Below are 27,934 nucleotides of genomic sequence, written 5' to 3'. Positions count from 1 at the left end.
TGTACAGTTATACTTTGTGCAGAAAACTGGCTTTTTCCCCCCTTTTTTTTTCTTTCCAGCCCTTTGGAAATAGGAAATAGAAAAATGTCTTACAATGTCGATGATAAGAGTAAATTATCCTGCACCTGCAGGCCTGTTAAGCAGACGAGAATGCTATTTGTTACGGTAGGAGGTAGTTTGCTGTCCTTCTCCTTTTGACTTTCTCTGCATTTAGAAACATTTTATTGGTTTCCAGCAGCTTTTGCTCCCCAGCCTGTTCTAAATGGAACATTCCCTTCAACTCCTAAACCCTTGGTGTCTTACAGCAGCTCATCAGCCAGTTCTGCTAAGGTGTGGCTTACTATGAATCTGCACAGGTTGCCAGTCTCGATCCTGTGTATGATAGCAGTGAGAAACAGTGTTCATTCACTCAGCACAAGAACTTAATCAGAAATAAAGTGAATAGTAACAGACCAGCTCTCTGACATTGTCAGACACAGTCCAAGTAAGTGTAAGAATCTTATTCATTTTTCTTTGGAGAATAACTTTTTTCAGTCTTTTTACACACATTAAATGCCTAAGCTTGCTCTTAGGTAGTGGACATTAACAGGATGTTCAAGTTAAAGTTGAAGACTTCTATGTTCTCATTTTTGACTTTACAGTTCAAAGGAAGGCCAGCAACTGTTGCCAACCATCTCTATTTCTTTGTGATTTAAAAATCCATTTTTTAAAATGCTAACATTTTTTAAAATGCTAAGCATTTAAAATGCTAAAATGCTTTAAAATGCATTTTTTAAAATGCCTTAAGCTGTGTTTTATGATACAGAAATGATTTCCACTCAGCTGGTACTTAATGAGTTCCTTGATTTGCTTTTGAAATGCCTGGCTGCAGTGTGTTCTTATGGTTTCTTTGATTTATAGACATCAAACATGATATAGTCTTTTTTCTTTCTTTTTTTTTCTTTTTTTCTTTTTTTTTTTTAATTATTCACTGTTGTAGAGGATAACTTTGATGCAAAAAGTCAAACTGAAAGTCAAACTCAAACTGCTGTGTGGTCATGCACTATTATTGCAACACTTCACCAGTGCTATAATTTCTGTGCCAGGTAAATCAGAACTTTATACAGTTTTATTTTGAAAGTACCTTTATAAGGCTGATGTTTTTAGCTGATCTGAACCCCTGATGCTGGGAGGAGAGAACAACACCGAGTTTCGTAACGAAAGAATTCCTGCAAGTCACATTGTCTTTTCTGACAGGTAGTAAGTAATTCTGAGAATAATGTAACCGTTTTTAAGAAGAATTATTTGCTAAGTCTTCTGCTGTTGACTTTTCGGAAATCAACCACAAACCAGTACTTCTGTAAATAGCTTTAGATGGTACTTTGCTGCAAGATACAATTTTCTGCTTAAATGCCTTGTATTGCATCTGGTTCACATCCTTTATTATCTTGAACTTTTACAAGATGTAACTCTTTGTATAAATGTTTAATATTGAGAATCATGGACTATATTGTATCTTCCATAATAAATTTTTGTATTTTTAATTATGAGAATATCTCTGTCAAGAATTTCTCCTGAAACGAAGTCTTCTTATGATGCTCAATACAATTGTACCCTTGCACCCGGCACTTCACTGAAGTCCAGTTAATTATGCAGTTTTGGAAATAAGTCAAATTAAGGGCAGTTTAATTTGCAACAAGATCTTAATGACTTTTGATTGTTTGTAGTAGTTCTGATCCTTTCCTTAGTAAAATCATTAAAACAGTACAGTTATGTCATGGATCATAGAATTTACCATACTTCTATTGGATATTTTTCTTAGAAACTTTCATACACTAAGTTATAGGTACAAATGCAACTTTATGAAGCACAAAAATACACCTTTGTACAGAAAGTATCAGTGTAGCATTGATACTTATTGAAGTGATTAAACAAATATTAAGGATTCCCTTCAATACATAGACCAAAACTGAAACAGATTCATTAATTCTTCAGGTTGAGGCAAGTCACATGAAAAAAAAAAAAATTGGCTTGGGTCATATCCTTTAGAGCACAGTGTTATGTACTAAGTCTATCAGAGTCTTTGGTCAAAAGAAAAGATTCTGGCTCCATGAGATGTTATAATGTGATCAGGGCTCTAGGGCTTCAGCTAAGACAGTATTTTTCTGATGGTCTCCAGTGATTGTCATTTACTTATTTCATGACAAATTATACCAGATGCAACAAAGTAACCTCTAAAAATGTTGACAAGGTCCGATGCTATATTTTTTGAGGTAGCATCAGGTGTTAGATAACATTCACTGATATTTAAACATCCCTCTGGGCTGAAAATGTGCTTTTACCTGGCCCAAGATACAATCAAGTAACCTCTAAAAAATATTGGCAAGGTCCATTGCTGTGTTTTCAAGGCAGCATCAGGTGTTAGATAAGACATCCACTGATATTTAAACATCCCTCTAGGCTGAAAATGTGCTTTTACCTGGCCCAAGGTACCCTTATGCCCCTGTTGAAAAAAGAACAAAACAGGATACCTGTGTTGATCACCTGCTTTATGCAGGAGGTCTTCAGGCCTTTACCTCGTAAGAGGTGAGTGCTGGGTAGCCAGTTCATGCCCCCAGTGTGGGGCAAGGTTTATTTGCTCTCTAGCTAAAGTCAGTTTTGCAAGCAGTGCAGAGTAGATGACAGGCAGGGCAGGAGTCAGGGGAGAAGCTGTTTGGGCTCTCGGTGGGTGAAAGGACAGCAGCTGTGTGGGAGTTCTCATGGGAGATCTCGTGGGAGAAGAAAAGCAGTAATTCTGTGGGACTGTGGGAGTCTGTAGAGTTGTACTGAATAATGAGGCATTGACCACATTTTTGCAGGATAAATGTGAGTCTAGAAAGTTTCTGCACACAGTCATGATGCAGTGGTAATTATGCTTCCTTACAGAACAGGTCAGGGCTTTAAAACTGTCATATGTGTCTGTCAACCTGAAAAGTGTTTCATGCCTTTTATAACAGAAATGTTCAAGTGTTCACACTTCAGGCTCGTTAATACATCAACTCTGCTGGTTTCTAGTACCTGAAAATTCAAGAATACATCTCCCATGTCCTACTCCTCACAAAAAACAACAAAAAAAAAACCCTGCTTTCTGACTGATTTTTCCTTGTTCTTCAAGGGGAAAAAATTGCTGCCACTGCCTATTCTTCCAGTGAGAGCAGAACAATTCAAACCAGGTATTTCAATAGAGAAATAAATTGTCATTTCTCACAGGATTTTAGATGTTGTCTCTTCTTCATTAGACATCACTCTTTATTATGTGCACATAGGAGTTTAATAGGAAGTTATTCCAACAGTTATCTTTTTTTAATTGTTGGTTTGAGTTTTTTTTTCTGTGGTGCTTCATTTGTCTTTTACCTGTGTTTGAGGGGTCTGGGAGAGGTCTTGCTCAAGACAAGAGTTTTAATGTTTTGGAAAACAGTGCTGCAATCTGAAATATTCCACCTAAAATTATTTCTGTAATGAGTCTGTGAGAAATCCAGTGCTAAGCTGAACACTGTATGACAGGCCAGTTTAGAGTTTCAGCTTATAATGTGAATTCCGAGGAAAAAGAAAGTTTGGAACCCCAAGTAATTCAGTTCACTTAACACACACTGATGGTGTTTAAACAGGGGAGGGAAACGTTTCAGCTCCTGCAAACAACTTTTTTCTGTAATAGCAGAATTTACTTTGGAAAAATGTCTCTGATTTCCCAAAGAGTGGTGATTTGTTCTCATTTAATGATAGAATGATGGAAAAGATGTTAAAGCATCCTCAGAGAAACAAGCTAGTTTTTTAGCGTGTTCAAATATCTGAGTCTGAATAATGTTTGAAAGCCTTGCAAATTACATAATGGACAAGTACTTTGAAACATTTTTGTTTGTAGTTGAAGAAATACTAAGAAAATACCAGAGAGAAATGATCTGTTGGCAACCATAATGTATTTTCAGTGTTTGAGGTATTGTACTATCCTTCTTAGATTCAGCTTCTGGGGAAGAAAACTTGAGTGGGACATCTGAAAACTATGAAAATATTCAAAGGTTTATTTTATTCAGTACAAGTGTTAAGAAAAAACATTGAGGGATGGTTTTTCACTTATAATATTTTTTAAGTCAAAATGTCCGTGTGTATTTTTCTGTCATAGAGCTTTCTTTGTGCCTATGTGGCTTTTCTTCTCATGTTTGGTTTGCACGTGCATGAAGGAGTTAGACAGTAGTAGCCTGAGAGACTAGTAGTACTCATGGACTAGTGGATTTACCTGTGTTTTCCAAGTTAGCATCCTCCTAAGCCTTTTCTCCTGTATATCACCTTTCTTGTCACAAGAGATAAGCCAGGCTTGACTGAGAATCAGCAGAGAGAAGCTGAGAATTACCCATCTCCCCTGCTCTACCTTGTGCCTCCTCTGGGGACTGAAATAATCAACACTGGGATTTTGGCTGCAGATCTTTCTTTCAAGTGATTTTGTTTTCTGAGTCTTTGGCATTCAGTGAGTGCAGGAAAACAGCAGGAGAATGGGCACTGTAGCACAGAAAAATGAGGAAGCTGGTTTTGACTTTGTTAAAGCAGATCTTAAACTGTTTCTATTTTTTACCTGCCCGTGTGTTTCTTCCCCTCACTATTCTTTTGGAGTCTTCATGAAGTAATTAATGCTGTTTTGACATTCTGTTGAGTTCCAGATCCAAGGAAGTTAAGCTGCCTCAACACTCACAGCCAAATATATCCAATATTTAATGTGCACTTATATTAACATCAACCAGTGCATTTGACTCATCATGTTTAATATTTCCAGCTGAGGATAAAGTTCCTCTTACTTTGGTATTAGGCAATAAAAATAAATAATTTCTCCCAAAGGCTGTTGTATTAATATTTTTTTTTTTGCTGTTGTGTTTAAGGAGAGATTCTGTGTCTTCAAGTAAATAAATACAAACCAAATAATTTTTGCAGCCACATTTCCACACTGACTGTTACGTTGATTAATGTGTCTGATTACTAGCTTACATGTGCATTTGAATGAATGCTTGTGAGCAAGCTGAGTAAGTTAATGACCCTTAGCATGGATTTGTAACCTGTTCTGCTGAAGTCATAGTAATATTCTGCATTCCCTCTTTATCAATTCAAATTAAAGCAGCTTTGCTTAGAACAGTCACTTTCATCCCAGGAATCAATTTGATTATTTAGGTTTGTTCATCTGTAGGGTTTTTCATCCTGAGATGCCTCAGCAGCCAGTGTGGAGCCAGCACAAGCAGTTGAAAAAGCCACAAGAAAAGAATGAGCCTATGTTTCCATATCCCTCTCACTCACTGATACTGAATGTCTTGTTCTGAAGCTTAGTTGCTTTTTTCTCCCATTCCTGAGATTTTTAAGGGAGAACCCTCTTAGTTCTCCCTTCTTGAGAGGAAGTCTCTTTGCAAGTGGCTGCCTGAACAAGGTTCATATGTGTTCCTGCATCTCAGTCTTTCTAAAGGGAAAGGTGCAGGTAAATTTAGAAGTGAGCCAGCTAATATGCATGATAGATACATATTTTAAACGGAATTGTCAAAGCACAGCCATAATAGAGGATAGCCTGTCCTATGCAAGAGTAATTCTGTATGTAAAACAGCTGAGAGATTTGCAGTTCTCTTTTAATATGATTTGTGTGTTTATTTTTTATCCTCCAGGGAGGTGGTTTTGTGGCTGTCCTAAAAATAAGAACTCTCAGGTCATCTTTTCAGCTGTCTCCTCAAGTGAGACTGTTCTCATCTCTATGATCTAATCTCTCAGTCTATCTCTCAGTCTCTGATCTTCCAGGCTGTCCACCCCATGCACCCTCTCACCCTAAAAGAAGATCATTTCTCAATGGAAGAGCTGTCATGCAGTGAGTTGCTTCTTGGTCTGTCATTTATGACTGTATTTTATATTGCAAGACTCAAAGTTATGTTCATATCATCCAGATTGTTTAGTGTCAATGCTGAGGCTGGCAGGTTTCAAATGAAGTAAGGGAAGAGTCAATCCCTCCATCACCTCTGAATAAACTGTTTTCCTAATTGGTCATGCAGTGCCAAGCTTTTACAATGTGAGAATGCTGGTACTGCTTGTAAATGAGGGAATATAATCCCGAGCCATGCCTGAGAGAGTCTCCAAAGATATACACAACTATTGGAGTAGCTTTGTTTTGTTCCTAGGAGTACTGTGAGGTAATGCTTCAATCAGTCTGGCACAGCCTTCTCCCCATTCTGTGCCTTCCCTCAGGAGACTGAAGACAGTAGGATCTTGCCTGAAACACCTATTTCTCCTTAGAGAAGCCTACCAGACCAGTATTCCAATTTTACTATACTGGAGCAACTATTACGTTTCACATATGGGCAGCAGACTTTCTGTAACTAGTGTTTTCCCACTTGCTTAATGTTAGTAGTTTCCTTCCATTCCTATGTTTCTGGGAGGATGGAAGCTGGAAGCTTATACTTCTAGCATCAGGAGAATGGCTCCATGTCTTTCTGTAACTGTTCATTTAGAAAACTGGTTCAGGACCCTGGCGTAGAGTTAGTCCTGTTGTGAGAAGAATAAATTTTGGACACCTCAGATCATGGGACTGGGACCAGCAAAAACATGAAGCAGCAGGTGTTAAGAATTTGGATACTCCACACTGTTCAGGCCAAAGGCACCCATCTGCTCCTGGATCTTTTCACTTGCTTCTAGCCTGGATCTGTTATGTTACAAAGAAATTCCTGAGGCCCATCTAGCCTTCCAGCCACTGCCCTATGCTGCGTGTCTGTGTGAGTACCAATGACATGACCTTGATGAAATCAAAGGTGACGTAAGACTCTGAGAGCAAAGATGGCCCAGGGTGACACATCTAACCTGCATATTTGATGTAGTCAGGCTTTAGCTTTCCGTTGCAGCACCTCGTTTTGAGAACTAGTAAGAAGTGATAGAACGTACCTGACAAAAAAGCATGGACGTGTTTGTGAACAGGACTGCTAAACTAACATGGATGGTTTAAGACTAGGTTTGTTGGAAAATAGGGATTAAATGACAGAGATTAAATGTCAGGGTTAAATGACAACGCAGTGTATGTGGAGAAGATGTGTATGGTGGAAGGCTACAAGGGAGACAATGATTTCTCTCAGAAAGGAGAGTGTTCATAAATGTGGTTACACTAGTGTCTGCATGATAATGTCTACACTATTTGGGCAACAAACAAGAAGTCCAGTTTCTGGGTCAAGATCAGAAGGGAAAGTAATGCTAGTGATGTAATGGGGGTTAGTTACAGCCCACCAGACTGAGAAGGTAAGGCTACCAACAATTAAAGGAAGTCTCCCAGTGGCAGGCATTGATCCTCATGGTGGATTTCAGACATCTGCCACCAGCTTGCTTGCAGGTTAACACGGCATTGTGCAAGCAATTGAGGAAGTTTCCAAGACTGTGTTGGTGACAATTGCTGAACACAAGTGCAAAAGGAACAGTTAGGATTAGTGTTCTATTTGACCTACTGCTCACAAACAGGAAAGAGTTGCGGGTGAATGTGAGCACAGGTAGCAGCTGGGCTGCAGGAATCACCAGTGGACAATTCGGGAGCTGGAAGAAGGCTGAGAAGGTAAGTTATGAACTTACTCCTAATTTAAAGAATTGCTATTCAGAGACCAGTAAGAAACTACAGTGTGTGGAAAAGAGAGCCCAGGAGCTTGCCTATTGAAATAACTTTATATCTGACTGAGTGGTTTGGTCTGGTTTTATGTTTGTGGGGTTTTTCCCATGGTGCATTTTGAAAGCAACATCATACACAGTTTTTGGAAAGTCTGTGATAAATTGGTGTTTCAGGTGTGAGTTGTCAGCCTCAATTTTAAGTTTTCTATCTCGTTAAGTCAGCCACATGTAATTATTTTAGAAAAAAATATTGGCATGCCATTCAAGGTGCTTTTGCTTACTTAATGTGATGCTCATTAACATTTATTGCCATAATTGCACATATTGCCTTCGGTTTCAACACTCCAAAGAAGATCTAATCAGTGATTAATAAGGCAAGGAAACATTCTGCATTAGTTTTTTGGAAGCGTGAGGAGGGTAAACAAGAGGGGATTTCCTTCTGAAGCAAGGATAGCTTCAGGAAAATATAAAACACTGTGAACCCCTTTGGGACATAAATATGCATATAACACCAAGGTTTGCATGCTAATCTTTGGATTGTCTTGGATATGGTAATCTCTGTGCAGGGGGTGGGAGAGGAGGAGGGTGGAAGACTTTTTCTATGGAGGATCAGAACATGAGTCATAGCTCATTTTAAGTCGCATCACTTCCTGGTTAGGGTGGATGTGGGAGAGTATTCCCTAGGCAGAACCTGAAAGCTACTTGTATTGAAGCAGACAGCCAATACCTATTTCAGCAGGGTCCGGGGGAAGGTGAGAGAGAATAAGAACGCCCATTCCTTTGATCATCTAATAAGAGATTGCCAGTGCAGTTGGGACCTCCAGTATTTGTGGTAGGCGTGTAGATAACTGCTTAAAGTGCTTTTAATAACTCTCTGGAGGCTTCTCTGTCTCTCCACTGATTACCTAGGGATCTTATATTTCTGTCTTAAAAGATACCTTTTTGGGGTTGTAAAATAGACTCTATGCATAGCTCTGAAGCTTTTTGCTCTGTCTAGCTGTAGGAAGAACACCCATACAAATAACAAGACAAAGGTTCAAGTGGAAATTAAATAAAAGTTAAAGTATGTGGATTTTCATAATCTCATGGTGGCAAAATTGGGCTGGAAGGCGTTTTCATAGTTAGTAACAACTGACAAATTTGACTTTTACAATATGGAAGACAGTCCTCTGATAAGCGTGTAGTCTGTCCTGACAGCATCCTTGAACTCCAATATGTGGATGTGAAAACTAAGATATAGTTAGATAAAATATGTTTGCACTATGATATACTATGTTACCCTCTTTCCTTCAGCACATCATACTTTCCTCGGGTTTTCATCCAGTCCAGCAGAGGTGGTTCAACCAGTAAGAAGGGCATTTTTGCCTGTTAATTTGTTGCCATCATCACAAATGTCAAGAGAATGAGAGGCAAAAAATTTCATTGCTTGTAGTGACGTTTTGACCTCTTCTAACATTTTTTCCCTCCCTTTTATAATCTGCTAATGAGCCCCTAATGTGGATCCTAATGCGATTCTAATCACATCCAGTTCTGGAGTTTAGTGTTAATACTTGTTGATTTTAAAACAGTGCTGTTCTTATACAGTTAATGGGCTGACTTGTCATCATTACACTATTTCTGAATGGTGGGTTCCGCAGTAACTGTTGCATAGTGCTGATTTATGGTGCAGTCTTGGCATTTTAGAATGAGGTTTTGGGGAAAAGTTTTTTTTGTTTTCCTTTTGATTGGTTCCTAGAGAGTTTAAGTGTGGTTCGTATGTGGTTAACTCCGTTTAGAAGTGTTGTGTTTTTATTCAACATCTTCATGAGTGTTCTGAAAAGGCAGTGTAATGGAAATCACCAGTTTTATAGGTGATATTAAACAGTCTTGGCTACTCTAATGTTGCTCTAATGCAGGGAACTCCAGAAGGACCTCACAGCATGGGCAAAACATGACAGATAAGCTCTAATGTAGCTAAATGTAAGGTAATACATCTGAAGATAAATAAATTAGCACATGACCAGAGGATGCTAAGCTGAGCATGGGCAGTAAGAGCTCAAAAAGGACACTTTGGGTTCCCTGTGGTGAAATCATTAGTTCTGCGTGCAACAGTAGCATCATTTTCCTGGTTTATATCACCTTCTTATGCCCATATGTTAAGTATTATGTGCAGCTTTGGTCTCCCCATCTCAGGGATATAGGGGACTAGAGGACTAAACAACGAAGACTAGAGGGTGGTATTGAAAATCATGGAACAGCTGCCTTTTAAGAAGAGACTGAAAGGGCTGAAGCTCTTCAGTCTGGGGGTGGGAGGCTGATAGGAAGGAGTAAGGCTGAGGTTTACAAATGTATGGATGCAGTGGCCAGGGTGGATGTGTACTTTCACCAAATACCACACCACTGGAAACTGGGACACTTAAGGACGTTTGTAGGAGATTGAAAATGGATGCAATGCTTCCTTATCTGGCCTTTGGAGAACTTCCAGAACATTTTCTCATGGAGAACAATGAGGGCAGACAGCAGCAGGAGGCTGAAAAGGGTTTGGACAGGTTCCTGGAGAACAGATCCATATGTTGATGCTTATAGTACTAGGCATGGATGTACCTTATAACATCTTTCACACTTCCTTAGGCTCCACAACTATCACTGGAGCAATGCATTTTGGAGAACAACCAGGCTTCATCATTTTACCTAAATAACCTCCTCTGCTGTCACTGTCACACCCACAGTTCTGGGCTGTAAAGACTTTCTGTTTGATCCAGCAGGAGAAGGTGTTTCTTTTATCTGTTGCACCAAGATGATTGTATAATCCAGGGAAAAATAGGAAGGTATTTTCTTTAAAATTTGGGGCATCAAACAGGAAATAGACCTATGTATAATTACATCTTCTATTGTTTGAAGAATAGCATAATTTTAAGATTGATCAAAATGCCAGAGAAGATGTAAAACAGTAGTTTATAAAGTGAGTATTTCTCAATAAAGCATGATTTATAATTCTTAAAAAAAACCCACAACATCTTCTTAAGTAACTGACTTACAGAAATTAAATGGCTTCTGACAGGTGTTCCATCAGTTTCTTAGCCTCAGTTTTTAACTATTCCTATTACATATATTGTGAATGAGCTTGAATACCTATGTGCTTCCTTTCCTGTTTTTCTCAAGTCTTATTGCGGGTTTTCCTGAGGTTTTTGGTATTCATAGTGCCTAAAATCTAATTGTGAGTGAGAACTTTGAGCTGGTGCTGAAACTTGAAACTTTTAAAATTGCACTTTGTTTTCAAAGCTTGAATGCACACAGTATCAAACCCTAGGCTTTGACTGGTTTGTAAACTGCTGACGTGTCCATCCAGTGGTTCATTAAAATCTTGGATTTATGTTGTTTGGGTTTTTTTTAATTGTATAGTTTTCAGTTTTGTATTTCAGAACTTTGTGTTGGTTTTTTTTTTCTTTTTCTGTTGCTTTAATTAATGTAATTTTTATTTGGTTTTAATATTATTAGGACAGCCATTTTTTACAAATCAATATATAATCAGTATAATTAATGACTATAAGCAATGGGTATAAATGATACCTTCTGCCACCTTAATCAGTCACACATAATAAATTAATATTGAAATCACATAAGGATGTCCAGAGCTATATAAAACATATTTCACAGACTAAAACCTCTCATTATCTGAGATTGTGCATGAACTCCTTGAGTTGATGGGGTGTATCGAGATTAAAGGTAGTCAGACAGCTTTTGAAAACATTGATCTGATTTGATTTGGTTTGATTTTTTTTAGCCAGCTGAAACCACTGTAGAGTATTTGTCTGTTGTCTTGCCTTGCTCTTTTTCGATATTATTACTTGTTAACAATATTGGCTACAGAGAAAGCATTATGCTTGTTTGCTCTGTTCATCTATACCCCCTCTATCCTAATTTTAGTATTTATATTATTGTAAAACTGTTGGTTCCTACAAAAAAAAAACCAAACAAAAAACAAAAAAACACGAGAAAATAATAGCAGTCAGTAAAAATTTGTATTAAGACCAATTAATTCAAACTGATGTTTGCGGTTTTTAATGGCACTGCATTGCAGGAAAACTGAGTGATCAGCTTGGCCAATTGTCTGAAAGGCAATCTTGTGCTTTACTACAGCAAAATCGATATGAAAATGCTGTGAGGCCTGATGATGCATTGTGAAAAGTTGTTCAAACACCTCATGCAGGCGTTGGTCCTATTGGCTTTTGTAAATGTACTTGCAGCAGAAAAATGGAAAATAGTTTCAGTGGTTGCGGAGTTTTTCTTTTGACTTAGAATTACCTGCAAACATGTATTGTAGTATTCCATAAGATAAATAATGTCAAAACCAGGTGTTCCCCCCCTCCCCCCTTTATTTTAACCATTAATAGATTATTCTCTGCCATCCTTCGTCTTCTGTTTCATTTTGATTCTATGTTGCACATATTGTAAAATACAGCTCTGTTTATTTGCCAAACTAACAATTTGTCACTATTTGTGTGTTGACTGGGAAAAAGAGCAAGTTGGGAGGAGGAGATTCAGGAACTGAGTTTTTGAAGTTTGTCTTCTGTGGATGTCCCTCAGAACTCTGCAAGATTCCATCACACAGGCAAGGTCAGCCATGGCAGGGACTTTGCAGGGTACAGAGAACATGAGAGAAGTTTTAAATACCAGTTTAGTAATCTTTTTTTATGAATCTGAATTAGCCTTCTGTATAATCTATACATAAGGAAAAGATTCTAAAACTGAAGTTAAATGGCATAGCTTCCTCTGATTTAGAGGAGTCTTATGCGTCTTTCTTGCTGTAAAACAGGAGGCAGAATGTTTTTGGAAAGGTCTAGTAGAAGCCATTTGGAAAGCTTCCCACACCTTGCCCCTTAATCAAATCTGAGTTTTCTCTCCTATAGGAAGTGGAAGCAATTTACTTCTGTTGCTATTTTGTGTTTCACAAGTTAAGCATTGTTGAATTCATATCCAAAAGTGTCTGCTGTCATAGACTGAAGTTGGGCACTCTGTTTTTGGCCTGACTTGGAAGTCCTTTTGCATATTTAGCTCCTAATCTTGGTTCACAAGCTTAGGAAACTTTGGGAATCTCCTCAGGCTGTTTGTGTTCAGTGCATGGTGAATCCTTAATACTGTAGATACTTTTAATCTCCTCCCAGTCTGTCCTTTAGAGCATCTCTGCCTGTGTAATGATAAGAACAGGAGCAAATCCTGTGAGTCTTGGAGGCAGCAGGTCTGTCTGAATCAACATTCCTTTTTTTAGAGCCAGAGATAAGAGTAGCAAGGGTAATGGTATGAAAAACACGGGTATTTGCATCTGGTACACCTGCCTGCTTACTGCTTACTTGACTGACAGCCGAAACTGAGCACAGGGACTCCTTTGGCCTTTGCTTTCTCTTCCTGCCTTTCTGCAGGATGCCATTAGTTACATCCAAAAATCCTGGGTTGTTTTTTGTTTTTTTTTTTCAACATTATATTACCCCAGCTCTTTAAATCCAAGCCCTTTATTCCATTTGGTGTATGTTGATAGTTTTTGCCTTGGCTGTCAGACAGTAATCAGGATGGACCCTGCAGGTTACCTCACATGGGTATCCACAAATAACCTGTCAGCTCAGCAGGGCCCAGACTTGGCTGTGTGTGGCAGAAAGTGACTATAAAGGAAAAATGAGCACTACTGTCATATAGAGTGAAAAGACTTTGGGGTTTGTGTTGCAGAAAGAAAAGCAAGTCCTAAGATATGTGCGCTGTCAATTTTGTCATTAAACGTTGAGAGATTTATGTCGCTATAGGCAGGAAAATGTAATTTCACATTGATGTAACAATGAATTAGAAAGCTGCAGGGAAGCTAACTGAACATTAATAAAATAGTCACTTGGAGGATTTATCAATTAGTTTGAGCACTTGTGAATGTAGAGAACAATAACTTGCAATAGCTCTACTCATTCATACTTAAATTGGACTTGTTTCTTGGGCATAGGATATCTGGACTCCTTGATACGTGGAGGAAAGCAAATGAGTATCATGGGCTTTAGTGCAGTATGTCTTGGCAGTGTTAATACCTTTTTTTACCCTGAGTTGCTTTTGCACATTTACCAGACTCTGCCAGTGTAACATTTTTCTTTTTTGCCAAAATACATAGAAATTAAAGCCTTTTAAGTATTTTTTTTCAGTTAATGTTTAAATTAGAATCACAAAGTATGCAGTCTTTTCCAACCTGTTAAAATATGGAAACATTCACTCATTCAGATGTATTTCCATTCTGTGCTGTTTAGGCACACAAATTAATCAACTGTTTGTCAAGCAAGATATCATGCTGTTGATCTGAATAAAGATTTTGAAGTCTGATAAACTTACATTCTGTCTTTAATCAGCAAATAATTTCAGAAGCCTAGACTCCATGCATATTCAAGAGCAAGAGCAGCATATTCAAGAGCGAGAGCAACACAACCTGGAGATGAGTCCAAATGCTGAGTATGAGTTTGTTCCTGGAAGAGGCTGTTAGTAGTCTGATTGCTGCAAAGTTGATTTTTCAGAGGTTTGTAACCTGGCCAGAGTTGAGCTGTTTTCACAGGTAGGGCCCTGCTAAATTTCAGATCTTTACTTCAGAGCAAGATGATGCTAGAGCTCTTTGACAAGATGGTCACCGTTTTTCTTATTATGGATAAACCAATGTACTGTCTTCCCTGGCCTCTTCAGAAGCAAGGGAGTGTTTTAGTTGCAATTGTTAGAGCAGAAATTTGGGATAGAAAACTTCAGCCTATCTTTTAGAAGTCAGCACTTGCGGAAGCAACTGAAAGCACCCAACATTTCTTATTGGAAAATAACTTGCATATTGAGGACTTTCCCACTCCACCTCTACTAATAAAGAAGCTTGTAATAAAAATGATTGCCCTTTTCAGAGTGAGAAAAAATAAAGGCAGCTTCAAGCATCAATGAATAAAAACATTTTCAAATTAATAGTTGGATGTCTAATTGTGGCAGGTTTATTTTAGAAAGGTATAACATGACTGGGATGGAGAAGAAAGATAATGAGCTACCTTTTTTTTTTATATCTAAGACGTAGCTTCTTATTCAGCCAGGCGCAGTCATTCACAACTACTGATTTTTCTAAAGAACCTTTTAAAATTCAAATAATTATCTTTGCAAAAAGAAAGGGCACAACTGAGTTGTCTTATTCATACTTTTGCTCATATGGGAATTTTCTTACTGAATTAACTAGCCCTCAAAAGGGGAGGCAATATTTTTGCCTAAGTTTTGCAAGTTTGGGGGGGGCATATATGTGCCATATGGGAAACACTGTTTTGTTAGGTTAGGAATTCTGATGTTTTTTGTACTAAAAAAAGGTCTCTGGTGTCTGTAGAGTCTTCTGTAGTGAGGTCCCCTACTGCTAAAGTATGACTACTTTGTGATGTGAGGTTTAAATGACATGAGGAGCATCTCTAGTGTTGGTGCAGTCAGTAAATGGCTGTAGTGCATAATTACTGTCATTCCAGGAAGCTGAAATGTTTTTATTAAATTGAATTTATATGTACCCTCTTTTAAAATAATCTCTAAGGTTATATGTTGGGGTTTTTTAAATGCCTTCATATTTAAACTGAGAAGCATTATGTGATGCTACCTTGTATCTTTTCTGTAAGTAAAGCAATATTTTTAGGAGTTTCATCTCTTCGGCTTCTTTCCTTACCTTACAAAACATCATTATGTACATGCATTAGCAAACCCATTATAATGTGTAAATGTTTCAGGAAGAAGACTGAAGTTTAAAAATAAGGAAGAAAATCAGCACATTTTTAAATACTCAAGTACAAACAGATATCAGGAAGCAATGCAGATTGAAGTTAAACACTAAGATTTACAAAACCAGGTTACACCTCTGTTAACTTCAGTGATCATTTCATGTGTGTTTTCAATGGAAAAATAATGAAATGTCAGTCTTTAAACAAAATCTTTTGCCTCTTCACATGAGTTAATAATATAGGCAGTCATTTAGTTGTGCCATGACACAGGAAAAGTTTTAGGTTTATTCTGCTCTCCCACACTCTCCTTTTTGCAGAAATCAAAATTCAGTCATCTGATTTCCTTTAAGCATATATTTTTCAAGCAGTTGCCTGTCATGGGATACATTATATAAATAATGTTGACTTTCTCTTAGCCCCAAAAGGAAAACAAAATTATTTTTCATATCAAACTGACTTTTTGTACTGATTAAACAAAAATAATGGCAAAAAATCTGTGATTATAATGCAAAGGAAAATAGAATTTAGAAATACTCTTGATGACAAGTTCTATAAGCAGCCTCTTCCTCTGTTAAGAAATAGAAGAATACACATTTGGGAATTTGTTTGAAAAACTGTAAATGTATTCTGAAAACCTAAAATACTTGCTTTCATTGAGTACATTCTTGCCATGTATGCTCAAACTAAGAGCAAATTTACAGACACTCTTAGTGGGAAGGCCATTCTAGTCTTGAACATGATCCATCTTCTACTCTTTACCTAGAACTTGAGTCTCTTGGGAATGCCATCAAGTTTTGTTCTCTTGCTTTCTGGTAGTCTGAGTTGGTTCCTGCAAGGATCTTGTTAGATGCCAGATTACACAGGTGACAGATTGCATGTTCTGTCTTCGCTTCTGTACTAGCAGTGGAAAACTTTTCATCCTGTTGGTAAATGTGGTCACATTTGCATTAAGCAGTGCTGTAATTGGCCTGTAAGCACTGGATAGTGTGGGTTCCATTTTTATTTTTATTTTTTTAATTGGAAGTCTAATTTTCAAGAGTGCCTTGGTTCAGTACAATTGAACAGATTTAGCTGAAGAGCATTGCAAAGGAGAGGGCCTTATATACTTGGCCTGGTGCACTGAATAGCATTCTTACTTTAAAACCTTAGTTTAATGTAATGAATCATTTACCAAACTAATTGTGCATTCTTTAACTGAAGATCTTGTTTAACTAGAAAACCACCTTTTGCCAATTTGCATCCAGAACCAACTTAAGTTTTGGTTTGGTTTGTCTTTTTTTTTGCTGAAGACCAGTTCACGTGTCCTTAAACCTTAGCCAGATACTAGACGCACTAGAAGTGTATCAGCAGTTCGCATCATGTCTGCGGTTAGCCTTACAGAGAGAGTCCTCCACTGGGACTCTGCCATTGTCCTTGTTTGGCATTTATTCAGGTAAGAAGGCAAGTTGTGCCTGCATTTCCAGACTCATTGCTCTTCTTCCTCTCAACCACCTCTGCAGGTCAGTACATTGAGGTGGGGCCCCACCCTGTAGTCCCCCCACCATCCTTAATAAGTAAACAAGGGGAGAATGAATTGGAGTCTCCTTTCTGTTGAGACCTGTCTGTTTTGAGGTGAAGATTTTTCCTTCCTCTTTACCTCCCTGATGGAAGTCACAATGTTTAGTCATGACTATTCGCTCAGTATGAAAATACTAAAGGCACTTGTGGGCACTTGTCTGGTATTTGGGGAGAAGAGTTACGTGAGGGAAATAATGGCACACTTAGAAGGCATAGCCACACAGTTTTCTTTTCTTATATATTCCTACAGAGGAACTCATGGCACCAAAGAGAAGATTACCTTACAAATATTTTCTAAGCCAGTCTGTCAGTCCAGTTTTCTGCTTCATGGAAAATTGTTTTTGTAAAGAAATATATACTGCCTCTGTTTAGCCGGAGTATTAAAAACTCAAGGAAATGCTGGCTACCTTTCAGAGACCCTGACTGCCATGGGTAACTGATGGCCATTACATTTCTTTTATCAAGACTCAAACCCATGTATTTGCTTAGAGTTTCACTGATTTTAAGACAAAAAGGATGCAAATAATTTATATTTTGTTTCTAACTACAGTATTTGCCATTAAAATATAGTACATTTCTCACAGTAAATTTTCTTTTTATTCTCTATCCAAGTTGGATAACGGAGATGAGCAAGCAGCCCAGATAAGACGTGAACTAGATGGACGACTACAGTTGGCAGAACAAATGGCAAGGGTAAGTGGTTGCTTTCATGTATCAAGAGCCTATCTTCATATGAGACTGGATAAAATGATCTGTAGTGTGTGTTTCCAGTTTCTGATTCTAAAGATAACCAGAAGTTAATTTGAAAACAGTCTGGCAGATGCATTTCTTCCTGGTCTGGTGTATTTGTATCAACAGGGGTAGGGAGAAAGCAAAACTTGTCTTTGGAAAGTCCTATGCTATGTGAGCCTACATTTCCTTCACCAGTAAGTCCAGTAATTAAACAATAGGTATATTATTTTCACATTTGGACTGATGTTTTTTGGAACTAAAGTAAGTCATCTTTTATATACACAAGTGCATTATGAAGTGCTTAGAGTATAACCATGATGTCTTACTACAGTTCTAAGTGTGATGAGTCTTGTAGGTCAAGTAGTGATCATGTACCACATGATAAATTCTTTTTGTAAATTTTAGAAAAACAAGCCTATTTTTCTCTCCTAGAGCTTGCATTTTATTTCACTGGGCATGATTATACCCTTTTCTATTAAATAGCACAGGTGAGACTGGTATTGTCCCCAGCCATTGCTTACTATATTCTGGGGAAAGACTCCTTTATTATAGAGGTCAGTCTCAAGTCTCTTTAATCTCCTGTAAAGCCTGGGCTTATAATCGAAGTTGTCCAACAGTCCTGTTTATTCTGTTATCTTCTTCTTGCTTTTAGCTCTAAAAGTTACAAAATATTGGAAGCATGTGTGTTATATTGTGTGTGTGTACAGAAAAAGCTATATAAATACAATAGCAATTGTAGAGCAGCTAAGATTTGCTTGTTTCTTTAAGAGGAAAAAAATAGTATTTAGGTCTATGAAGTTCATAAATAACAGCTTAGAGGTGTAATCTTCCTAAAAAGCAAAGTGCTGTCCATAAAAGTTTCAAATTCATTTTAAAGCAAGTGAAAATTCTGAGCACTGTTCATACACTGCACAGCTGCAGGATTTTGGGGTTTTGTTTATTTTTTCAACAAAAAAATTATTTATCCATGTTTTACCAAAACCATTTCTTGAAAATTCTCATGGTTGCCATGGTGTCAGCTGCACAGTTTTGCTCAGAATAAGGAACTCCATGTCCTACGTTTACATCCAAGTCACAAATCAGAATTTTTGTACATCTCTTTTTAAACTGCTTAAAATGCAGGCTTGGTTTTTTTTTTTCTGGTGAACTTTGAAAACTAGTCACAACTGCAGCAGCTGTGAGAATTATTTGGGTCATTTAAGCCTAAGCAAGAGAATGCTGCAAAATATGAACTTTATTCTTGGAGCTGAAAACCCAGGTAAAAAGCTTTCTGACAGTGGATCATGTATTCTAGCATCTTTGTTGGTAAAGAAAAAGGTTTTCAGTGATTACCTGCCTCTAAGAGAATTATTAAACCATAGCCTTAAAAGGTCAGCACAGCTTAAGAGAATTCTCTCCATATAGCATTTTGATGTTGCGGTCTCATTCATGGTTCCTCGAATACATCACTTGCTGATTCTACAAGTTGTTAATTATATATGAGAAGTTTATTTAGCAGAAAAGGTAATTTAGCCTTTTTAATAGAGGTAAAAACCTTAGAAATATGTTCACCTATGACAGAACAGAGTAGTGGGGAATTTGTGCATCTATTTGTCTACCTTTTACTTTGTATGACTAAATATAAAGCAGTTGAAATCAAAGTATGTATAACTTAATGGGGTTTTCTACTTCTTGTAAGTGGTGCTCTGTTTTTCTAAGATACTTTATGTTGTTATATGAAGAGACTTTACTCCTTAAGAAAAACATCCTAAAAATCAATTTTAGCACTCCATAAATCCACGTCTAAAGGCTAGTGTGTAAATCTGCCTAATCAGTGTCTCACATCTGTCCTCAGGATCTCTGTTTCAGAATATATTCTAGTGTGTTGCTATCAGAGTTCCCAAAATTCCAGCCCTGTGCTGGGAGATGGGTTCTTCAGATGATCTGCCCTTTTCAAATCAACTTAATTACATTCCTGTACATATGCACAAAAAAGGAGTGGGCAAACCCCACTACTCTTGTGTCTCTAAATTATTTAAATATTAGGGCTATGGCAATTTGCTACAAATTCACCATCTTAAAAAAGCAAGTAAAAAGGCAGGATAAGAGGTGGGAGGGAGGAAATTTGTAGACCTTGGAGTCTTTCTGGAGGATCTTTACCCTGGTTTTGTGAAGGAGAGCATTGACTACAAACATCCAGCTTTTACACAAATAAAGGCCTCCGTGTATTGTGTTAGTGCTGTCTATGGAAGATTATAGTAGTAAAAAATAGAGAGCAAAAGGTTTTGTGGAAAGTTTCCTTGATTTTTGCATTTGGGGTGGAAGAAGCATCTTAACAAGAGGAAGGATCTTTCAACAACGTAGTAAGTTTGTCTCCTGTGTTGGTGTATTATTTGTATGTTCCTCACAGGATAACACACATTTTGAAAATGAATCTAAAGTGGAGTTTTTTGCCTAGAGCACCTTGAACCTTACCTTGTATTTTTAGTTTCTAACTCCTAAATAACTTTTTTCTTTTTTTCTTTTTCAATCTGTAATATACTGGGTCTGTAATGCTCTAATGAGCCAGATGACTGGACTTGCTGCAGGTGTTTTGGGTCACAGTAAACTTGCTTGTTCTCAATTACTGAAACAAAATCAGCTGTAAAGGTTTTAATAGAAAACATTTAATTATGCTCCTTAAAACAGCTAACGACAAAAATTGTCTGGTTTAGGAGCAGAGTACCCACCTTTGCAGACAGTACATGGGGAGTGGTGTTTGTTTCTCATTTATATATGTAAATCATTTACATTTTTGTTTAATCTTGAGTCACATATTCTCCCAAACTGTCCTACATTTTAGGCACAGTATAAGGAGAAAGTGTACATAAAATTGGCTCTTGTTCATATATGCGTTATATATGAAAAAAGTGATTTTTATGTTCTCTCCAACACATTTAAAATAATCCCATGTGTAATAATTCAGCATTACTTTCAAAATGAATGACATGTCATTAAAAATAGAAATAAACAATTATAAGAATTTAATATCCTGGTTGTTGTTTAACATTTTATTTTAGAAGCATGAATATGATTGATTTATTTTTGGTAGCATGGAAAAAGGGTAAAGTAACAAAATTATTAGTAGACAGTTCATTTTGCAAATTTATAAAATATGTGAATGTAACATTAAAGATATATTATAAATTTGGACACTTAAAATGTGTATTAGAAATGTCTAAAGTGTAGATAATTAGGATGGTTTTATGGTTTAAGGATTCTGAGTGGAGGGAGAAGGGAGGGAAAGGAGGAGCAAGGGATTCCTTTTTTACATATATCCCTTTTTTTTCTTTTATTTTATCAAAGAGATAATTTGTCCAGTTCATTTGAGGAATGTGATGGAATTTTCCATTCAAATTACATTTCTTTTTGTTAAAGTTAACTGTATTTATGGCATATGATTAGCCTTTGCATAAAAAAATAAACACTGGAGTTAAGACTTATTAAATATCTCTCTTAGCTGAGAACAAACTGAGAGTAAATGAACGTGATGTATATTGTGGGGTAATGTTTTTTCCTCTCTAACTATTAAAATATATCTTCCAAGGAAAGAAAATTCCCAAAATTCGTAACCAGAGAAATGGAGAATACATACATTGAAGAGTTGCGGTCCTCGGTGAATTTGCTGATGGCAAATTTGGAAAGTCTTCCTGTGTCTAAAGGTGGGCCTGAATTTAAACTGCAAAAGTTGAAGCGATCACAGAATTCTGCATTCTTGGACATAGGAGATGAAAATGAGGTTCAGCTGTCGAAGTCTGATGTGGTCCTCTCCTTCACATTAGAGGTAATCACACGTTTCACAGAGAACTTGTCAACAATTTAAATTAAAACAATATCTGTGTCTTGATGCTTTTTTTGTTATTAATCCTCCCTTAATAATTTTAAAATTTTATGTGAAAGAAGTGAATTATTATTTGTCTCTTTGATCATTAGCAGTTAGAATACAGCTGTGATGTGATGCATTTTCCTCTTGCAGCAGTAGTTGTATTTGGGCCCGCAGAGCAGTGTGGGCAGTTGACTCTCCCACACAAATGTAACTTCAAACGAATTTCAGTACATTAAATACCTCAGGATGCTTTTGAATGGAATAGTGGAACATTGTTGTTATCAGGAACTCATTCATAGACTTTTATAAACAAGTTGTGTTTTTTCAATGGAAGTATCTAGAGAATGAACAAAAAGGAAACAACTGCTGGTGGTCATAGCGGATTTTTGTAAGCACCAGAAACGTAGACTAGAAGGGCTGGTGAACTTAGCTTCACCCCCACACACACCATCATTGATCTAAAAACCACAGATATTCTGTGGGATTGGTAATCTGCACTTCACCCGCACAAGGAAAAAGAATTAAAGTATTACTCTGCATGTAACAGGTTTTAGCAGGGCGAATTTTCACTTTAAACATGGTGTTAACCACATAAATTGAGTTTCTTGCTGGACAAGATATTTAGCGTATCTTACTAAATCTCAGTGGTTAGAAGAGCAAAAGTAAATGGCTGAACTGATGATATTCCTGTAGGCTGGAACATGGAATATCTCCTCTTTTTCTGTGCAAATGGATAAATAAGAAAAGCTTATTACATTTCCTTGGAGACGGAATATTTTTGGAAAAACTGAGGTTGTGTGCACAATTTCATATTTCTATAATCACACATAAACATATCCGTATCGTGTCTTTACATGTCTTTACCCTGAATTGTAAACTAACCAGCAAAATTCCCACTGAGGCTGTTGCATAAGCATGTGAACAAACAGGAGATCTATAATGAGTCTAAACATTAGTATAACAATTTATAACATTTATAATGTTGTGGTAGGAATGGGCCTTGCTGGTGAAAGTAGGAGACACCCATCACTGCATCACTGCAAGCAACAGGGACAGTTACTGCAAGTTGGATGTTTCCTCAAATAACCTGTTTGCAGAAATTTGTAACATAAAATATCAAAGTAGTAGGAGAAGACTTAATCACTTCTGTTCTTCAGCTGTTGGACAGTTTCAGAAATAGAAAAGAAATACTTAGGAAGCTGTTTATCAGCTAATGAGCTAGTAAATCAGCTAGTGACAGTTTCCTTCCTAATGAAATGCAACTTTTATCGTTGCTGGAATTCAGAATTGCTACCAAAGACAAATGTACTGTGCAATTAAATTGGAAAGTTGAGGAAAAGTATCAAGGTAAAAATGAATAAACATGACGTCTGCATTTGACAAGGACATGTGTTTGGCATGTGGAAAGACCTTATAGGCAGTATTGGCTAGAAGGATCTCTAGTGCAGTGTCTTGGTGATCACTGATCACTTTCATAAGTGCTTGAATTCCTGGACCACAAAAGATGGAAAATAAATATGATTACATCATTTTCACTGAACTGCTATTATTATTTATAAAGGATAATAGGCAATGTTGATAATTTATTATCAATGTAAAGATGTAATAAATGATCAATGCCATCTCACTGTAATACTACCAAACTAGTAATTCTACAAGACATCAGACTCTAACTAATGTCTGTAAGCTTTAAAGTAAAGAGTATTTACATCTATGGGTGAAGTCTGGCTTAACATACTTAAAATGAAACAAACTGGAAAATATGCAAATAGTTTAATAGCAAAGATATTTTAGTAGTTGCTTGCTGACCTGAAACATGAACTGTCTCTAAGGAGACCAAAAGCAGCCATTACAAACAATCAATGAATATTGGGGTTTGTTACAGTTCAGTTGAGGACAACTTCTCTCATGATTAAATGGACTGTGTTTTTCCCAGTTTCTTCTCATAGGCCCAAATGGGGCTGGAAAGTAAAGCATCTTTCCCAAAGCAAGAAGGGAAACCTGTCTCACTTCTCAAATCTTCTCTGAATTAGAAACATCTGAAGTGTAAAAATTCCACTAATTTCACACTGTGACAAGCTGTAAGGTTTAGAAAAGGCGGAGAGCATTTGAAGTAGGACTGCGTTTTGCTCTTCTGAGCCATAACTGAGTAGTTTAGAGGAGATGGAAAAGCTATGAGATCTGCCAAGCTCAGATTTTCCCTGATGAGGAAATTTCTCAGAGTGCAGCTGGTAGGGTTGACTTTTTCCCTTTCTCCTCTTCCCATCCCCATATGCGCGCTGAACCTGACTGCAAGTACCGAGCTGGGAGAAGAAAAAGAGGTTGGTAGTGGGGAAAAAAATCACAGCAGCTGATAGCGATGGCCTGATCTGTCTCATGCTCAGCACAACACCAAATTGCTTCTGGGATTCAGGGGCTGCAACCGCCAGTGTCACAGCACCACTATTAACCTTTCAAGATGTGATCAGTGTACTCATCTTGTTTACACTCTGACTTAGTAACCTGTTAATTCTATAAGTACTTACCTAGGTGACTGCTTAAAAGATACATTTCCTCATGTATTAAGACTTAGAATTATATTTAGATGTTTGTCTCAAATTCAACTACTGGTATTTAAATTATAATTGGAGTCAGGTTTTGGTCATTATCCAAGTAAAAACAAAGCAAAAATTTCAATTTCTACTATATGTTGTTGAAAATGACATAAGAAGGCAAAATTAAGACCTTGTCTCAGAATGTTTGAGTGAGGGGTTTGGAGATTTATCTATTTATTTATTGAATTTTACCTGTATGGAGCCTAGTACTGCAATATCTCTGCTATGTAATGTTTTCTGAAGGATAAACCATTTGCTTTCTTTTCCTCAGATTGTTATAATGGAGGTCCAAGGTTTAAAATCAGTCGCTCCCAATCGTATTGTCTACTGCACCATGGAAGTAGAAGGGGGAGAGAAGCTTCAGACAGACCAAGCAGAAGCTTCCAGGCCACAGTAAGCCACTCTGCTGTTACTGCATCCAGCATCTCTTTCCTTCTTATAATTAGAGAACCTAACAGACTATCTTTAACAGTTTTTACAATCAAAATTAATTGTAAAAGCTCTAGGTTATGTGAAGGATTTTTACTGGGTAGTTATCTTAAATTCCTTCTGAAAAATTAAAATACAAATAGTAATTATGGTGAAATAAGTACTAAGTGTGAATACTGTCCAAATGAATACAATTGAACCTATGTGTGAGGAAAGGAGCCAGAGACTGCATCATCTGAAAATACAAACCTCTTGATAGATGTTAGCCTGAGGGGATTTTATGTATTCTAGGTTAATGTGCAGGTGGCCTTGTGGAGTGTAACTTGTACAACTGGTGGAAAATCAATGCTTAGTAATCAATCTTGACAAAGCTTACTCACCTGCTGAGCCTATTTCATTTTAAATTATAGACCCACTTCTTTCAATTAATTTTTGAGGGAGGCCATCAGCAAACTGACTTGGAGGGGGATAACATCATGCCTTCTGTACTTGAAGCAGTCACAGTGGCAAAGAGGAGTAAAATTAAGTGTGGATTTTGGTTGATTTGTCTGACCTACACACTGACTTCAGACACTTTTCTCTCTGTTAAAATGTCATTTGGAAGCTTTTGTAAATAACTTTCCAGACAGTGTGTTGGGGTTTTACTGGCACCATAGTGTGCCTCATGAAAGACAATTTAAAAATTGCAGTTGTTACAGTATCTGAGAACATCTTCAGCAGAGCTGTGTTGGTAGTTTCTCTTCCATTCGGGCCACAGATACAGACTTCTCCTAGGGAAAATTATAACCACAGGGTTTAATCTGCCTCTCCTGGGGTTGGAGGAGGAGATCTAATTTGGTGGTCTTTCTCCTAGTTGCAGCAAATTTCCTTAGCATGTAAGCCAGCAGCCTACTCCAGTGATATATTCAAACAGCTTTGCAGAACTCTAAATATGTGGGACAAGATGTAAAATTCACTTGTCATAGTCCCTGGCTGTGTTCCGTCTCCAGGGCATAGGAATGCTCAGTCTTATCCTTTGCATGTGGTACGTGAGGAACTTCTAGAAGCAGCATGGCACAAAAAGACACACAGATGCACACATTGAAGCAAGGTCATTAGTGAATATGCAACATCCCCTGCTCATTTGTGGGCCCATTGGGGTGTTCTCTGGTAGTGTGGCGTCCCATGACAGTGACAAGGCTTCCTGATGGAGGCCATGTCTCCAAGCTGTGCTTTGTCTTCAGACTCAAGTGTTGCTGTCATACCATTGCCTGCAATGAGTGCTTCCAACCTCTGCCTACTGTCACAGCCAAGGCTCCCATTTCTTCTGAGTCTTTTCTGACTCTTGAACGTGTAAACTTCTGTTTTAAACGGTCAACTAACTTCTGATGTCATTGGTATGAGTCTTCAAATCTCCCTAAATTACCTAGAATGCACAGATTCTTGAATCTTGGACATAGTTACTCTTCCAGAAAACTGTCTGCATGTGTTTAGGGTTTTGTTTCTTTCTAGCCATTTCCATATATGGTGAACAAAACATAGTAGGGTTGGTTCATGGTGAATTCATGGTTTACTTATTACATACTGAGAGCTGAGGGTTAAAGAAAAGGTTGTAAAACTGGTCAGAAGATATATATTGTATATAGATACATGTGGTAAAAGTTCCTAACAGATAAGTTGATTTTCCTACCTGTCAACTAAATAGAAACTTTTTGAAAAGGAAGTTCCAGAATATATGGAGTCAATACAAGAACAACTGGAGAAAGAAAGAGTAACGTTAGGACCTGCTCTGAGCTTGTAAACTTATTTGTTTTCAGACTCAATAGGTATGAATTGATTGAATATGGGAGAAGGGTTACCATCTATGCCATGTAAGTGATGTTATATCAGAAACTTACTTAATCAGCAAACTCATATGGATTTGTGTGGGAAAAATTATGCATCTTCAGGAAATTGATGACTGAACCATATGCTGGAAGGACAGACATGGGAGTTACTGGTGCTGCTGACCTGCTGTCCTGCAAAAGAGTGTAACATGAAGGGGCATGGCTGGTAGAGTCTTAAAATATATCTTGCTCTTGTGGTCTTCTGAGTTGTACTGTTTTCCATTTCTGGCAAGAGTAATTATGAGACACTGCATACAGTATGATAATGAGCATATACAGAGATGTAGTTTGTAAGCATATATAGAGATGTAGTTTGAGGCAATGAAGGAGGATATTAGATTAGACAAGCATGAAATTAGCAAATTATGGGCAAACAGTAAAGAAGATGGAGGAAGCTGCCTGTGGAATGATTCTATATTCCACAGTTTAATTTTTCTGTTAGAGCCAACCAGGTTTTCTTGATGGTAGCAATATTGCTTTGTTTTGATCAGTGGCAGGGGCAACTAAGAGGGCTTGGCACAGAAATTGATGTTGGTGGAAGAGAGCCTAGGAAATACTGTTATAGCAAGGAGGAGTCCCCAGGTTTCAGAAGACTTAAAGTGTCTCTTTGTTTTTCTCTCTCCTATCCCAGCATGTGTCCAGTCCTCAGATTATTCTTACTTTTATGACTAACACATCCCTTGCCCTACATAGTCATCTGCCTTCTCTTGCCCTTCTGTTTCTTCCAGCACTCATCACTATTCCCTGGTGGGCACCTGCTGGAGAGGGTCAGTCGCAGGGTAAAGATTTGGATGTTCTCCTGCAAAGGGGGGTTTTAGGAAGAGATAGAAACAGAAGTGACTTTCTGCTCCTGTTAGGAATGGTGCTACTACTGGGAAGAGAGATGCCTTCTTTCCCCCTCTGTCCTTTGGCAGCAGTGGGCAAAGTTATGTAAGTAGAGGTCAGTGACCAGCTGGGCAAGCACAGCCAGTCCATCTCTTTTTTAATACAGACAATACAAGTTGTGGGCTGCCCTTGGCTGCTGCCTGCTTTGCCTGCTTCTGGACCTGGCTCCTTCCTGGGATAACTTCTGGTAATGTCATTCTGATAGGAAGGAAAATAACCAGTGAGACAGGAGGATAAAACATAAAACACATTGTGCGGTGTGGTGAGGAAGAATCAAGTAGTGTAGTTCAGCTCAGCTCTTCAGATCACTAGCACTAACATATTTACACTGACAAATACCAGATAAATGAGAATATAACTTCAGATTTTATATAGAACATGCAGCTAGAAAAGGGTAGCAAAGTGCTCATACTGAGCATAGAATGAGAGTGATGAAAAGTAAATGATTACCACCAGCCTGCTGTGGGAGACTGCTGTCGAGAGCTCCAAATCAAGTGCTTGTCACATACATTTTTGTAGCTGGTTTATGATTTTGAACTGGTAGCTACATCTGTGAAAAAGGCAGTATAAAGAATTATTTATGGCCATTTTTTTTCATCGGCAAAACATCAGTCTATGCAGTACAATGCTGCTGCTCAGTCAGAAGTTTCAAAAGCTATGACAGTGACAAGGAGAAAATTAAGTACTAGA

General features: G+C 37.6%; 1 protein-coding gene across 15 annotated transcripts in view; it reads left to right on the top strand.

The window, feature by feature from the left end:
- The window catches only part of CADPS2 (calcium dependent secretion activator 2), a 306,360-nt gene that overhangs the window by 103,695 nt on the left and 174,731 nt on the right, over positions 1 to 27,934 (top strand). For all 15 annotated transcript variants that reach the window (XM_031046299.2, XM_005146086.3, XM_005146087.3 and 12 more), the window contains exons 4-6: positions 17,508 to 17,588; positions 21,193 to 21,429; positions 24,337 to 24,458. In XM_031046299.2, the coding sequence (XP_030902159.1) occupies positions 17,508 to 17,588; positions 21,193 to 21,429; positions 24,337 to 24,458 (440 nt within the window). The remainder of the gene's footprint in view (positions 1 to 17,507; positions 17,589 to 21,192; positions 21,430 to 24,336; positions 24,459 to 27,934) is intronic.

This window comes from Melopsittacus undulatus, chromosome 5 (assembly GCF_012275295.1).
Source record: "Melopsittacus undulatus isolate bMelUnd1 chromosome 5, bMelUnd1.mat.Z, whole genome shotgun sequence".
Taxonomy (NCBI): Eukaryota; Metazoa; Chordata; class Aves; order Psittaciformes; family Psittaculidae; genus Melopsittacus; species Melopsittacus undulatus.
Note: the sequence above shows the minus strand (reverse complement) of the source record. Positions and strands in the feature narration are given on the sequence as shown.